This window comes from Periophthalmus magnuspinnatus, chromosome 1, assembly GCF_009829125.3.
Source record: "Periophthalmus magnuspinnatus isolate fPerMag1 chromosome 1, fPerMag1.2.pri, whole genome shotgun sequence".
NCBI classification, from domain to species: Eukaryota; Metazoa; Chordata; class Actinopteri; order Gobiiformes; family Gobiidae; genus Periophthalmus; species Periophthalmus magnuspinnatus.
The window spans coordinates 33,718,570-33,735,751 of NC_047126.1; the positions used below are offsets into that span (position 1 = coordinate 33,718,570).

General features: G+C 38.1%; 1 protein-coding gene across 1 annotated transcript in view; it reads left to right on the forward strand.

Annotated features, from left to right (window-relative positions):
* LOC117370518 (neutrophil cytosol factor 4-like) overlaps window positions 1–16,821 on the forward strand; it is a 38,634-nt gene extending 21,813 nt beyond the window's left edge. Inside the window, exons 7-10 of the mRNA XM_033965966.2 lie at window positions 831–979; window positions 4,351–4,416; window positions 16,202–16,421; window positions 16,623–16,821. Coding sequence (XP_033821857.2) covers window positions 831–979; window positions 4,351–4,416; window positions 16,202–16,421; window positions 16,623–16,733 — 546 coding nt within the window. The 3' untranslated portion in view covers window positions 16,734–16,821. The remainder of the gene's footprint in view (window positions 1–830; window positions 980–4,350; window positions 4,417–16,201; window positions 16,422–16,622) is intronic.
* The last annotated feature ends 361 nt before the right edge of the window (window positions 16,822–17,182 follow it).

The following is a 17,182-nucleotide window of genomic DNA, read 5'->3' on the forward strand; positions in this document are numbered from 1 at the left end:
GTGATAAATATTCACCAGTGTAAGTAGTGAAGTAAGATTTGAAAATGAGACAAAGTAGCACTGAGTTCTAAAACATATGACCTCACACTAGAATTTTCATGTAATTTGCAGGTCCCTCCTTCAGGCCAAATAAGAGTCAGGTTTGTGGAGATGCAAGCTCACTCGCAGTAAAGATGCATGTTCTTCAGTGCAATAAACAACCAAAATGAAAAAACATGCATTTATTTTTTGGCCATAAAAGTGTACTTTGCTACTTGAAAGACATCCACAGTGAGGCGGTGTCTTAAAGAGAGGGTATTTTACTTCTATGGGGTATTACCTGCTAACAGATAACCTATTTAGATCACCATGTTATCTTTTACTGTTTTTGAAAATGCTATATTCAAAAACAATGCATTAACATGTTTTATAAGTTTCACTTTCATTTTTGATGCTCTGAGTCCCTCTCTCTTTGCTTTGAGCTTTAAGTCACTCCCCCTTCAGAGCCCTATCACAACACAATGAGCATCCATCTAATGAAACTTCTGCACAAAGTATCAGTTGTATCAGTAAAGTATCAGTTGCAGTTGTTATAAAGATTTTGTATATTTATGGAGAATTGTCATGTGGGAGCATGGATGTGCATTGAGCATTTTACAGAATCTTATAGCTAACCATAAGGAGGGTTCAAATAGGGGACAGGAGCGATCACTAAAATACTCAAACATACGTGGACAGCATCTAAAACCTCTTCAGGCATGTTTTTGATGAGGGAACAATTTTATAACATGGTAGAAAGCTAAAACAAATATTTTTTATTACCCACCTGAGTTTATGTTTTGTCTGAGTAGGGCACGGTGAATGAGCAGACCGGCATCTTCCCACAATCCTTTGTTCAGATCATCAAGCCCCTCTCCCCCTCGGACTGTGACGGTGAGGGAGGCCACGCCTACAGCTGCCTCCGCTGTTTCCTCCTCCGACCCGATGCCACAGATGCAAGGTCAGTATTGGAGTGTTGTGGAACATTTATGGTGGTGTACCTGATTTTTACTGTCTTAAACATGAAAAAAATAGTACAAGTTCCTTTTTAAACAGTTTACAGTTCTCCAAAGTTATTCCTCACTAACCTTATGTATTCCGAGCATCCAAATTTTTCACTGTGATGAGTTTTTTAAGCACTTTACACAACTCTTAGAGAACGGAGTGGAGTTTTGCTGCTAACATCTAGCATGCTAGCGCACACTTGGAAAATGGGCACATTTTTATATAGTGCTTTTACACTTCCGAGGCACTTTACAGCTTTTTACAGCAAGGAACCACTCAACACCATACATCACTGGAGTAGAGGTAGGTTAAGCATCTTGTCCAATGACACAACAACAGTCTTCATCTGTGGGAGTTGGAATTGCACCACCAGCCTGTGGGTCAATGGATCTGACTGTTCTATTAGTGACATTTATGTCAAGATCAAAATTCGAACCGCCAACCTCCCGGATCAGTGAACACTCTACTAACAGAGGTACTGCTGCCCTCTCACCTTAATCACTCAATCACTGACTAGATACAGATAGCACATATCTGTACTGTAGCAAGTCACATTTCGCTCAAATACAAGAAAATGTAATTAATTTATATATGAACTTAAATACACCCAAATTCTGCATACTTAGGCTGAGTTTTTTTCTCAAACTGAAAAAAATACTCATTTGGATTATTTCAGACCTGGAATAGCCAATCTCTACTGGAGTAAAGGTAAACGGAGCTGTCAACTTGAAAACTACGGTTTCATGGCATCACAAGGTAGAACAAAGCATTCTGAGCTTTAGAGACATAGACAGACTAAAAATAACATGTCAATAAAACAAAACACAACTCCAGTGTTTTTGAGGAGGTAATAACATTATATCATGTCTTAAAGCTCACAAACATCCATTTTGTGTAATACAGTATCGGACCTTTAAAGGGTCCATATGCTGAGAAAACCAGAGATACAGGATACAGTTAAAAACTATTTGGGAACTTCCTTTCCAAATACTGACTACTAACTGTATGGATGCAGCATGTTGGAATTGGCAGCCAAACAGATTTTGGTATTTCCAAAGAATATATACAATATAAAAAACGCTGAAGTTATTTAATTTGAGCCATCTTTAACTTGAACTATTTTGACATTGAGACTTAAAGTGTGAAGCATAAACAAAACTTGAGTCACAATACTCACTTTTTCTATTATATTACTCAAGTATCAGTGTTATACATTATTTATCAAAAGGACGTAAAAGTACGTTACTCGCTCACAGCAGCTCACAAATTACACAACGCACAACCAGTCAAATGTTGGACACTCTTTTTCATTTGTTTCTTTTTTTTATTATTATTATTCTGTACACTGTAGATTCTCAGTGAAACATCAAAACTATGAATGACACGTGTGGAATGTAGAGAACAAACAACTTAAAAAAAACAAACAAAAAAAACCTCAAAACTTGTTCTAGATTTTTATCTTTTACCCTTTGCTTTGATCACTGCATTGCACTTTTGGCATTTCTTGACCCTGACAATGCATACCAGTGAAGTGAAAACCATTTCTGGAGACTTCATCATGAAATCATTGACAGAAAGCTAAAAGTTTATAGCGCTGTTGCAGGATAGCTACTTTGAGCATTTCAATCTAAATATTCATTGTCAAATAATTCCATGCATCTTGCATCATATGTCTGATGTCTTCTGAATGTATCTAAAATGTAGAAAGTAGTAATAAATATTGAGATTTTGGCTGGTAGTGTAAGCCAGTGTTTTCCAACCAGGGGTACTATGGGGTACCTATGGGGTAAATCAAGAGCTTTGGTTTTCGATTCAGCTTCCTCTTTACCACAACAGACCGATGCAGCAACCGCATTACTCCAGACACTGCACCGATCTGCTTGTCAATGTCACGCTCCATCCTTCCCTCACTCGTGAACAAGACTCCAAAATACTTGAACTCCTCCACTTGAAACAGGGACTCTCCACTCACCCAGAGAGGGCAAGCCACGTTTTTCTGGTTGAGAACCATGGCCTTGGATTTAGAGGAGCTGTTTTTCATCCCAGCCGTTTCATACCTGCATACAGCACCAGCGCCTGCTGCAGGTCCTGGTTCGATGAAGCGATCAGGACAACATCATCTGCAAACTGCAGAGATAAGATCCTGTGGTTCCCAAATCGGACCCCTTCCAGCCTCTGGCTGCACCTAGAAATTCTGTCCATAAAAACAATGAACAGAACCAGTGAAAAAGGGAAAAGGTCCGGGAACAGGTCTGGCTCATTGTCAGCAATGTGAACGCAGCTCCTGCTCCGGTCACACAGGGACCGGACGGCCCTTAGCAAAGGGCCCCAAACCCCATATTCCAGGAGCATTCCCCACAGGGTATCCCGAGGGACATGGTCGTATGCCTTCTCCAGGATCCACAAAGCACATGTGGATTGGTTGGGTAAACTCCTATGAACCGTCAAGTACCCGATGATGAATATAGAGCTGGTAAAGTGTTCTGCGACCTGGGCGAAAACAACACTGCTCCTCCTGATTCTGAGGTTTGACACTGGCACTGAATGTTATTTGAATATAAAATATTTGTTGTAGTACATTTTACATCCTTATTTAAATAAGAAAATATAACAGTTATGACTGGCATTGTGCGTGTAAAGAGATTTAGAATTACTAAAGAAACTCTGGTACTGTTAATAGGGGGTATTCAGAGTGTGAGACAACTCTAAGGGTGTACACAAGACATAAATGATGGGACCCACTGGTGTAAGAAGTACTTTCAACAAAATGTGAATAAATTGGTAATAACACAAAATAAACTGAAAAATATTTATGTACAAATTCTTGTTTGACAGCACTTGAACTGGCTTTGGGAGATCATTAGCCTCGATAGCCCCTTTATCAACTTATCGTTCAATATATGACAGCTGGAACAATATATTTTTGTGCTCAGTATTTATCGTGTGTACATTTTATTTACATTAATGGGGAGATTTTTGTTTTAGTTGTAATACAATAAGATTTTAACTTTACAGAGTTGAATAAGTCACTTATATCTGTTTATGTTGTAACTCAGGCTTTGAAATATACTCTCTATTTTTTTAATGGTTTACTAGGATTATCCCCCTTTATTGTTATTGTGTCAAAGGCATAAAATAGTTTCAGTATTATTGTTTATCATTATATTTTTCTGTAGCAATATATTGTGCTTCAAAATGTGTTGTTGTAACAGGCCTAAAGAACCATGCACACGAGAGAGTGGAGACAGTGCAGTACTATGTAACTGCCTGCACCTTAACTTGATTTGTCTCATTTGTATGTGACAGATGTGATTGTGTGTCCTACAGAGACGTGTGTGTGCAGGAGGCCCTGGGGAGTCAGCCCACCTTCAAGGAGCTGCTGTCCCGCATGAGGTGGGCACACTCACGCAGGTCACCCTTACACCGACCATGATAATGCTGTGTTTGCATTCTAGAATATGGTGATGTTATAATCTCGGAGGGCAGGGCCCTGTATAACTTTATGGGTGATTCTTTTTTTTTTTAAAGAAATATGCAAACTCCTAATCCGCAAATGTTGAACCTCTTTGGTATTCATTCGGGATTTTTGTCTTGTCACTTGCATGGCACCACTTTCTGAATCCATTGTGGGCAAATAATTTAGGTTTAGTTTATACCAAACTTTGTGCCGGTTTTTGTTTCATGTGGATAGTGGCCCAGTAATTGCAAAGATATTAAACGGCCTATATTACGCTATTTTCTGATCTATGTTATAATGTGGTTTCCTCATCAGAAACATACCTGGAGTTGTGTTTTGTTTCATTCACACGTTTAACAGACAAACCCTATATATTAAAACTCCAACTTTATGACATAAGCTCCAGAGATATAGACAGACTAATAAACAAAGATTATTCAAAAATGTGTGAATGAAGCAAAACACTAGTCCAGGTATGTTTTTGACATGCTAACAGCATTATAACATGGCTTAAACCCAACAAGAAACCATTTTATGTAATATAGGACCTTTAACATAAACAAGGTAAACAAATCTGCAATCTGTCAGTTAAACAGCAAATACCACCATATAATGCTGGCCTGTCTCCAGCTCATTGTAAACTATAGGGATTCTACTGTTTCTCTGTGTTGTCAACCTATTCACATCCACATAGTCAGCACATTTACATGAGAAAAATCAGACCCCTAGAATAATCAGTTAACTCAATAATTAGATCAGAATCAGAATCAGAATCAGAAGACTTTTATTGCCATAGTCTGTGAACACAGTTCACAAACTAGGAACTTGATACGGTGAAAAAGTGCAACATAAACACACTGAATAAATACAAATACAAATAAGAGCATGCACAAAGTTAAAAAGATATGCTTAGAAAAATCAAATGAAATACTTAAAGGGAAAAAATATGTACAATAGCAGCATCAGAACAACAGTGCAAAGTGGCTTATTAAAGTGACCGGTGTTATAAAGTGTCCAGTTTAGTGCAGATATTATAGAGTGTTCATGAGACAAACAGCAGAGGGGAAGAAACTGTTCTTATGGCGAGAGGTTCTGGTCCCAATGGACCGTAGCCTCCTGCCAGAGGGAAGTGGCTCAAATAGTCCATGTCCAGGGTGAGAGGTGTCAGCTGCTATACGGCCTGCTCGCCCCCGAGTCCTGGAGACGTACAGGTCCTGTATAGATGGAAGGCTGCAGCCAATCACCTTCTCAGCAGAGCGCACAATGCGCTGCAGTCTCTGTCTGTCCCTGGCAGTGGCCCCAGCGAACCACACAGATGTGGTTCTAATGCGTGATCTAATGCGTGGTGAGTTTCCATGTACTAGGGTCAGAAAATAAATACATTTTAGAATAACTATTGTATCTTTACTTTACAAAGTTTGCCACACAAACTTTTTTGCATAATTTCAATAATCTGATAACACCAGAAAGTCAGTTAAAGGTCCTATGTTATGTAAAATTGACTCTTCTGAGCTTTAAGCTAAGTTAGAATGTTGTTACCTCCTCAAAAACATACTCAGAGTTGTGTTTGTTTTATTCACACATGTTTGAGTAATCCTGGTTTAATTGTCTGTCTACATCTCAAAAACTCAATATTCTCCATTTCACTTTGTGATGTCATGAAGATAACTCTTTTTACCTTAAGTCAGGGGTCTCAAGTAAGTTGAGTAACTTACCTGGCGGCCACTGTCTAGAGTCTAAGACTCACTGTCTTGAGTCTAGGTGAGGGTAGGCTGTATCAGGTTTTCCACAAGAAAAGAAAAAAAATCCAATCTTCTCAAATCTCTATAATAATAATAATAATAATAATAATAATAATAATAATAATAATAATAATAATAATAATAATAATAAAAACTGCAAGCAGTGATAAAGGCTCTCGCCACCCCTTGCGACCTCTCGTTCCCACTTACATCGCCCCTCCCCCCAAAAGCTTTTTCACACCTGCAGGGTTTGAAATAGCATGGCATTTTTGTTCAGTATGATGAATGGAAATTTCAGTGGTCTATGACACACTTTTTTTTTTTTTTCATCCCAGTTAACCAAAACCCATGTATTTCAAAGAGAAATGTCAGATGTTGCCATGGCAACACGCTTCCAAATAGAAGTATGTTCCCATTGGCTTTTTTGTTAATGGGAATAGGGATGTCTATGTCAAATTTCAAATGTTTTTGACAAACACATTTTTTGGGTCCCATTCAAAATTTCAAGGTGGCGCTGTAGAGCAATGTATTGTATATCATATACATATGTATATCATTACATTCAGATCATCATTGTGACCAAAATGTATATTAATGCAGGGCAATAGGACACTGCGAGATTGAGTTACATGCAATTTAATACTTTAAAAAAATGGCATTTTTGTTTAAAGGTTGGCCACACCCACAAATTTAGCAAAATTCAAGAGAGTAGCCTATAATCCCACATGGGTCTAGGTCATTGTGATGAATTTGTGAGGGTTAAAATTTAGAAGAAAAAAAAAGGGTTCCATCCACAATGGCTGACTTCCTGTAGGGTTTTTTGATTTTGATATTTCAGGTGGCGCTATTGAGGGATTTTACAACACGTTTATTTGGGGGGGGGGGGGGGGGGGGGTTCATGAAAAAAAAAAATTGTCAACCATGAATTCTAGGCCATAGTTGGATTAGTGTAGAGTATCTGTTTAGTCTACACAAAAGTCCAGTTCTCTGAACCCCATGTATTTCAATGACAGATTTCTTATGTTACCATGGTAACATGGTTGCAGACAGAGGTATGTCCTTATTGGCTTTTTTATTCAGTATCGCAAGATGGATGTACACACTAAATTTCAAATGTTTGTGACAAATTTTTGTGGGTTCCATTCAAAGTTTCAAGGGGGTGTTGTAGAACAATGTAATGTCTGACCTATGGAAATTGTATATAAATGTGTTCAGATAACCATTTTGAACAAAATGTATATTAAAGCCAGACAATAGGACACTGCATGTTTGAGTTATGTGCAATGTAATACTTCAAAAAAGGGCTTTTTTCTTTGCAGGCTAGCCACACCCACATTTTCTGACTATGGCAAAATTCAAGAGAGTGGCCAATAATCCCACATTCATTTTGACCAATTTGCAAGTTTCTTGAATGAAATCCATGACGTAAAAAATTCAAATGTGAGAGTTAAAATTTTGCAAAAATGGGGTTCCGCCCACAATGGCCTACTTCCTGTAGGGTTTAGGGTGGGTCTATATAATTTTTTACTTGTCTTGACATGTTCTATGGTTTTACCAAATTTCATTTGTCTACAATGAAAAAGGTCTCTCATTGCTGTGATGTATTTTGATTTTTGAGGTGGCGCTACTGAGTCATTTTAAAACATAATTTTTTTATTTAAAAAATACATTTTTCACCAACCTTGAATTTTGGTTCCAGTAAAATTTACTTTTCATTAACGTTCAGGGGGTCAAAAATAGCCTCAAGGCAGAAAGAAAAATAATAAAGAGGAAGAATAATAATTAAAACTGCAAGGCCCTTGCCACCCGTTGCGACCGTGGGGTACGCGCCACCGCGAAGATCCTACCTTTCACCGCTTACATCGCCCCTCCTCCCAAAATCAGCGTCTCAGTAATACTACTCCATTCATTCGAATGAGACCATTTATGACATTGTCACGCCTGAACGGTTGGAAATAGAGGTCTATCTTTATTGGCTTTTTTGTTCAGTATGAACAAAAAAGCCAATGAAGTACCAAATTTCAATGGTCTATGACAAAGTAATAATTTTTCATCCCAGTTATCCAAAACTCATGTATTTCAATGAGAAATGTTAGACGTTGCCATGGCAACACCTTTGAAAATAGAGGTATATTCTCATTGGCTTTCAAAAGTTTGTGACAAAGTAATTTTTTGTGTGCCATTAAAAAGTTCAAGGGGGCGCTGTGGAGCAATGTAATGTTTGACATATGTAAATTGCATATCTATGCACTCAGATCAAGATTTTGAACAAAACGTATATTAATGCCGGGAAATAAGAGAACTGCATGTCTGAGTTACGGGCCATTTAAAACAAAAAAACCCCGTCCTTTTTCTTTGCAGGCTGGCCACATCCACATTTTATAACTTAAAAAAATTCAGGAGAGTAGCCTATAATCCCACATGGATCTCATTCATTTTGACCAATTTGCAAGTTTCTTGAATGAAAATCCGAGGCACAAAAAATGCAAATGTGAGATGTAAAATGCGTGTTTGCTACTTGATTTTTGCCATTTTCCATGCTCCGGGCATGGTTTTAATGAGTCCCTCGCCGGGCCATTTTCCCAGGCTCGGGTCTAATAATAATGGAAATTTTTTCCACCCATTATTTTTCTCCTAAACTATAAGAGATAGGCCCCTGTGAATTTTTTACAAGTCCACGACAAATAGATTGTCTTCTATGAATTTTTGAAAATGAAATTTGAAGAGGGCACTAGAGAGCCATTTTATGAAATAGTGCCACGATTTGCATATCATTGCGTTCAGCTCACAAATGTGCATAAATGCTGTATTAGCGATTTCCCAACAAAAAATGTGTGAAAGAGAAATATTTTATTGAATTATTCAAAAAATTGCAATTTTGTTGAAAATTCACCCTGACCACAGCCAAAGTCAAATTCAAAATGTAATTGATAATCTTTAATGACACATGCGTTTAGTGGGATTTGACTAAATTTGAAGTGTTTGCGATGAAAACTGCACGAGGAGATGTCCTGAATGCGAGGGTGTGCACTTTTGTCATTCCCAGGTTTGATCCAATATGGCCGACTTCCTGTACATTTTAGGGCGGGGCCATAATATCATTTTTGTCATGTCCCCATGTTCTATTTTTTGATGTGAGTTTCAGGTTTTTACATTGACTTTTTTCTGAGTCGGCCCCATGAAAATCAAAGTTTGAGGTGGTGCTACCAAGTCGTCTTTCGTTATTTTTTTTTCAAATCTTTTGTGACAATTAGAGCTTGTCAAGTTCTAATTTTTGACACCACTCACTGGCATGTCGGGGCATGTTTACTACTTGATTTTTGCCATTTTCCATGCTCCGGACGCGGTTTTAATGAGTCCCTCGCCAGGACGCTTTCCTGGGCTTGAGCCTAATAATAATAATGGAAACGCATTTTCCACCCATTATTTTTCTCCTAAGCCATAACAGCTACAGTCATGTGACTTTCTCACATTGTGCCCCATCACAAATAAGGCCTCTGTGAATTCATAAGTTCATAAGTCCACGACAAATCGGTTGTCTTCTACGAAATTTTGAAAATGAAATTTGAAGAGGGCACTAGAGAGCCATTTTGTGAGATAATAATATGATTTGCATATCATTGTGTTCAGCTCACAAATATACATAAACGCTGTATTAGCGTTTTCCCAACAAAAAATGTGTGAAAGAGATTTTTTTTTTTTTTTTTTTGAAATATTCCAAAAATTGCGATTTTGTTGAAAATTCACCATGACCACACCCAAAGTCATATTCAAAATGTAATTGATAATCTTTAATTACACAAGGGTTTAGTGGGATTAGGCCAAATTTGAAGTGTTTGTGATGAAAATTGTGTGAGGCGATGTCCTGAATGTCAGGGTGTGCACTTTTGTCATTCCCGGGTTTGATCCTGTACATTTTAGGGCGGGGCCATAATATCATTTTTGTCACGTCCTGACATGTTCTATTTTTTTATGTGAGTTTCAGATTTTTACGTTGACTTTTTTCCGAGTCGTGCTCCCATTGGCCCCATGAAAATCAAAGTTTGTGGTGGCGCTACCCAGTCGCCTTTCGTTATTTTTTCTCGGGGTCTTTTGTGACAATTAGAGCTCTTCGAGTTCTAATTTTTGACACCATTCACTGCAAATGTCAGGGCGTGTTTACTACTTGATTTTTGCCATTTTCCATGCTCCTGAATGCGGTTTTAATGAGTCCCTCGCCATTGTCCCAGGCTTGGGCCTAATAATGGAATTTTTTTTCTCACCCATTATTTTTGTCTTAAACATAAAAGCTATAGTCATGTGACTTTCTCACATTGTGCCCCATCACAAATGAGGCCCCTGTGAATTTGTTTGTATGTCCACAACAAATTGATTGTTGTATATGAATTTTTGAAAATGAAATTTGAAGAGGGAGTTAGAGAGCCACTTTGGGAGATATTACCATGATTTGCATATCATTACGTTCAGCACGCAAATCTGCATAAATACTGTATTAGCTTTTTCCCAACAAAAAAATGCATGAAAGAGAAATATTTTTTCTGAAATATTAAAAAAAATTTGATTTTATTGAAAATTACCCATGACCACACTCAAAGTCATATTGAAAATGTAATTGATAATCTTTAACTGCACAAGGATGATTCAAAATATATATTCAAGTTATATTATGTTATCTCACTGTTCATTTTAAAGGTACTGTAGGTACTGTAATGTTCACTCTTATTATAATCATTATATTCATTTCAACTATGTAAACTATGTAATCTGCACTAATGTTTGTTCTTGAGTCTTGCAGAAAATGTCTTTTGAAAGTTGCAGGATCCCACAGGAAGAAGGTTACTCTGAAACAGAAACATCTTGGGAATGACCTTTGGAAATGCAAAAACAAAATATATTTCTCTGTGAATTTCGTCATATGTTTTTATACTGCTGGCAAAGTATGTAAAGTATGTCCCCCATCCCTTGAGAACGCATTTGTAACTAGGGTCCCTAACTAAATAAAAGGAGGAGAAAGACGGTCGAGACTTCAGAAAGGAGTGAGGTTGTAAACTGAAGGTTTTGCTTCCCCGCTCTTTCTCCTCAGTATTGAGACAACATTTTTGACCATTATTAGTCAAATTTTTCTTTATGTTATTTATTGTTACCAGTAGATTGGATTCGGTTTTGGCTAAGGTTAGGAGCTCTGCCTGCCTACCTGCCCATATATTTGACCTATATGCTTTACCATCCCCACTGTTGATACATGTGAGACACCATGTGTCAAAATTGCTGCATATTTATTGTCACATCATACATCATCTTACTCAATGGATGGGTGATTTCAGCATAATTAGCTATCCATTGTCTACAGTAATTAGTTAATCCTAGAAATGACATCATTTGTCTCTTTGTTTGAGGTTTTGGTGCTTTAAGTATAGCCTCTTTACGTCCTGCTACTATTGTACGGCCTCCAGCACTCAAACTATGTCCTAAATACTTCACTGTATTTTTGCAAAGTTGAAGCTTATTTTTACTCACTTTATGGCCATTTTCTGCTAGGAATTTTAGTAGAGCAATTGAATCAATTTCACATGATTTTCTATCTGGAGAAGCCAAAAGTATGTCATCCACATACAGAAGTACTTGGCTTCCTTTAGGTGGGTTAAATTTTGCTAGGTTAGCCGACATTGCCTGTGAGTATATTGTTCCTCAAAAGTAAATGCAAACCAGAATTGACTATCTTTATCTATAGGGACAGAGAAGAAAGCATTACTAATGTCTACAACTGTAAATACCTCAGCATCTGATCTGAGTGAATTCAATAGTGTGTGTGCATCTGGCACACACCGTGCTCGCTGAATTACTGCATTATTTACAGCTTGTAGGTCCTGTACCATTCTCCATCCTGTAGATGGTGCTTGTTTTTTCACAGGAAATATTGGACTATTACAAGGTGAATCATCACACTCCACTATTACCCCTGCTTGTTTTAAGCTTTCTATTTCTGGTCTAATCCCCTCTATAGCATCAGGTTTTAATTTATACTGTTTCACACAAGGTCAGTATTCAGATTTGGGTCTAATTGTTACCGGTATTACCCCTTTAATCAGACCTACATCAGATGGCCCTTTTGACCACAAACACTGTGGTACATCACTTAATATGGCCTCTTCCTCTTGTGTAAGTTCTAATGCATGTCAGGGAAACAGTTCTTCCTCATCATCTGGGTGAATAACATATAAGTTGTTGGTCTGAACTTCATCAAGACCCAACAAATTTAACGGGCAATCAGGGAAATACAATACAGCAAGTTTTATTGTCTTTCCCTTCGGATCTTGTATCATGACAGGTTTTGTCAGTGAAACATGTGTAATTTCTCCATTTGCTGCTCTTCCCACTGTGTATCATATGTGGGACTTTAGTTTTCATGGTGGTTTTGCACGCACCAGTATCACACAAGAAAGAAATTTGTACCCCATTAACTAGTAGAGTAACTTTTGGTAAGGTGCGTCTGCACCCTAATGCAGCTTGTAAATCAACTAGTATTTTTCCTTCCTGTGGTTTTTCTTTGTCATAAGCCTGTTGATCTTTTGACTAGGGACTCTAACCCCATCAGCAGGACTCTAACCTGCTTCACTATCAGGACTTTAACCTGATATAGCCGTTAACCTTTTGCCTTACTTCTAGTTTGTGTAGTTCTCATCTGGTGTAATAGCTCTGTTGCCTCTTGATACGGGTGATACGGGGGCGGGGGCGCTTGTTGCTCCCCTCCCGCTACTGCTCCCTCTATCTCGGCTTGACCTTGCTGTACCGGTGTTTCTGGCTGAGCCGCTATTACAGTGGTGAAATCATCTTCCTCCTTTATATTAAGCATAATTTGTTGCTTACGTTTTGCCTCTGTTTGGCCTTTTTCTCTGGCTTGTGCCAATTCCAACCATCTTTCCAAATGATAGTATAGTATAGTATAGTATAGTATAGTATAGTATAGTATAGTATAGTATAGTATAGTATAGTATAGTATAGTATAGTATAGTATAGTATAGTATGATAGATAGTTTACACATATCATATTCTTTATTTTTGCAGTTTTCCTGTATTTTATTTTGTATTTTATTTTGGAGCTCCATTATTTTAGAAGATTTTAACTCACCTTCAAATTTATATTTTGTTACCCACAAATCAAACTGTGTACATTTTTCTGGATATTTTGCGTGCACGGCTTTTCAGTCTTTTACCTTCAGTCTATCTTTTGGCATCAATTTTGTAGTTTTATTTCCCATTTTTATTTCCTCAAATTTAGTCCAGCTTTTAACTCCTAGGGAGGTCTCTATCGCTGGAATACAACAACAGGTTGGTATGAGTGATTAGTGTGGTATCTCTCACTTTAGCCTCAGCAGGCGGAGAAATCTTGCCTCTGCATCCACAGAAATACACCGTATTTCCCCAACCTTTTTGGTATGAGATTCGTCACCTAGTGGTTCAGAATCTCCACTCACACGTCTCTCTCTCACACACCCTTGCTTTTTTATTTACTTCCCACGGTTTTGTACCGGCCAGTAAAATGTCACTATTTTACTCGGTAACGGGACTCCGCATCCGTCCCTCTTGTCACGGTTTTGTACCAGCCAGTAAAATATCACTATTTTACTCGGTAACGGGACTCCGTATCCGTCCCTCTTAGTACTACTACTACTATTAGTATTAGTAGGTTTTAGTACCTAATTGGAGCCTAGGATAATTAGGGTCATACCGTTTTTTAAAGTCTTGTCTCTCTCTCCCTCGGTATCCCGTCAACCTTTAGACTTCAAAAGATATCGAGAGAGCCAGTCCTGGAAAAGGTCTCGAATGCTGTGGCCACAGTCTCTCCTGGGTCTCCGACATCCGCTGGAGTCCTCCGGTATATTGGGATCCGGCTCGAAGGACCAAGTTGATAGGTTCACAACCTATATTACTGTTCAAAAGAGAAGAGAAGACAAGAGAGATTATTTTGCCTCCCCGCTCTTTCTCCTCAATATTGAGACAAAATAATCTCTCTTGTCTTCTCTTCTCTTTTGAACAGTAATATAGGTTGTGAACCTATGAAAGGGTTTTATGGGATATAGCCAAATTTGAAGTGTTTGTGATGAAAATTATGTGAGGAGATGTCCTGAATGCGAGGGTTCACTTTTGTTGTTCCCGGATTTGATCCAACAAGGCTGACTTCCGGTACATTTGAGGGCGGGGCCATAATATAATTTTTGTCATGTCCTGACATGTTGTATTTTTGGATGCAAGTTTCAGATTTTTACCATGACTTACCTGGTGTTTGATATGCATTGGGCCAATGCAGATCAAAGATTGAGGTGGCTACTCTTCTTCTATTAAATAATAAATAATTAAAAATAAAACTGTAATTATTTCAGCAACGTAACGTAACAAAAGCTACGTAATGTAAGAGCACAGACAGTGGTTGAAGTACGCACCGTGTCTCATTTCAGAACATAGGTGGCTACACCTACTAGGGACTGTTAGTGCTGATGGACAGGTGTGGCTATGTGACCGCAGACTACATTAGACTGCACTGAGCCCCTTACTTTTCTTCTATCCCACTGTGTGATTTATTTTGTCAGAGAGAGAGAGAGAGAGATACTTCATATTAACTCTGATGTGTTACTCATTGAGAAATATTTCTCTGCTTGCGTCAAGCCTGGTGTTTTCTATTTAGTGAGTAGAATTTAGCCAAAATCTGCAAAGTTTGTGTGTTAAACGTGTGAATGAAACAAAGACAACTCCAGGCATGTTTGTGATGAGGGAACAACATTAGAGCAGATCAGAAAATGCCATAATATTGGCTCTTTAATGATCAGATTGTTGTGTGCATGTAAAAATATCCACTGTCACTGTCACCATCTCAAGAGAGTAATACAACGAAATGCCAGAGCCAATAAATTAGATTTTGTATTTATCAAAATGCACATAATGCACACAGAAACATTGGCTTAGTGTACATGTACACCAAAATCTAATACTTTGCAGCTGATCAACATCCCCTGGGGGTGTGATGCTAACTATACTCTCTGCTCTGTTTGAGCCCTGTTCAATTTTATCCTGAGCTTTATTTTAACACAATCTGAGCAGAAAAGGCTGGTTTAATTGGAACTGCAAAAGGTGAGATGATTTGTGCTCTTTAAAAAGTCTCTCACATATAAAATTACAGTAAAAGTTGGTAATTTTATGTGTTAGCACATACAATTAGCGCATAATTTTATGTGCTAACTAGCTTTTTAGTTAGCTAATACTAACTAAAAGCTAGTTAGCATTAGCCAACAGTTTTTCAGTTAGTCACTCTCAACTTTTGTTGAAAATTAGGACCATAAAAGCTTGTATTGATCACAGGCTCCTGAAAATGTGTTTTTTTAGAGACAATCTTCAATGTTTTTTGGGAGTATTTGCTACTGTGTCTTCATGGTGACTGCTGAACATTCTACCATAGAGATACATGTAGAACATCCCCAGCATGATGTCACTGCAAAGTATCAATTATTTGATTTCTGGACTTTCATGATTATCTAAATGAAAAATGAAAAATCATATGTGAGTAATCAGAGGAACTATGATCAGAGAAGAGACTTTAAAACTTGAAATAATCCGGTTTGGAGTGTGCATGTAAGCACAGCCATTGATTCTGCCTTCTGTTGTTCATTTCAGTTCAATTCAATACATTTTTGTAAAGCCCAAAATCACAGCAGCAGTTGCCTCTTAGGGCTTTACAGGATCATTGATTTAACCAGCAGAGTTTGTGGTCTGTAGGGCAGTGTCTAACCCTGCACTGGTCTGTAGGACAGTGTAGGACAGTGTCTAAGCCTGCCTTGGTCTGTAGGACTGTGTAGGACAGTGTCCAACCCTTCGCTAGCCTGTAGGACAGTGTAGGTCAGTGTCTACCCCTGTAGGACAGTGTCTAACCCTGGCAGTGGTCTGTAGGATAGTGTTGGACAGTGTCTAACCCTGCTGTGGTCTGTAGGACAGTGTTCCAGGAGGAGGACATCTCTCTGAACTACAGGGATGAAGACAAGGAGCTGGTGAGGATTCTGGACGATGAGGACGTTCGGCTGATGATCCGACAGAGCAGAATGCACCCGAGCTCAGAGCACCGGCCTGTCAACCAATTCCCCTGGGAGCTGCATGTGACCCTGACCTCTGACCTCTCCATGTACGCCCCCTACAGACAGGAGGGGGAGCAGGTGTGTGCCTGAGGTCATGAGGGTTATGCATATACATGTCACATTTTACATTTTACAATTCATTTCATATTAAAGCACACCTATTGTGCAAAATCAACTTTTTAGAGCTTTTAACCTTGTTTCCTTCTCATTTACTCTCTCGAAGTTGTATTAAGCATGTTTTGTGCATGTTTGAGTAATCTTTATTCTTTTGTATTTAAGATGTCACTGCTCCAATCAATTTTGACTACCACCGGCACACGCAACTATTTTTTAGATGAATATTGCAATTTCAAATGTTCATATTACAACATAATGACACACAGTTGTTAGAAATGATGACTGTATAGCAGATAGCACTATATGTCTTCATCTGAATAAATGTTTGTACAATCTTGTATGAAATATATCAGATTCCCTCTCACCCTTTGTATCCAATGTTTGAAATAGTATGGGATAATAAAAATAGTAATAAATGAATAATGGCTTGTTTGTTTGGGGCGTAAATGTGGTTCAAACAAGAAATAAAGGCATAGTAAATGTGTTCACTAACCCTCATTTTTTGTTATAAGTGCGTAATTATGAGCATGTTTATTAGATTTTGATTTAGAAAAAAGGAATTAAACATAACCCATTATTCACTTGGTCACCCTATAGTAGTATAACAAGGCAGCTTATCCATGCTCTTACAAATGTATTAACACTCACATGGTTCCTTGTTAATTAAGGTATTTAAACTTATCTACATGCCTTGTAAGCTCAAAAGTGACCACCGACCACGC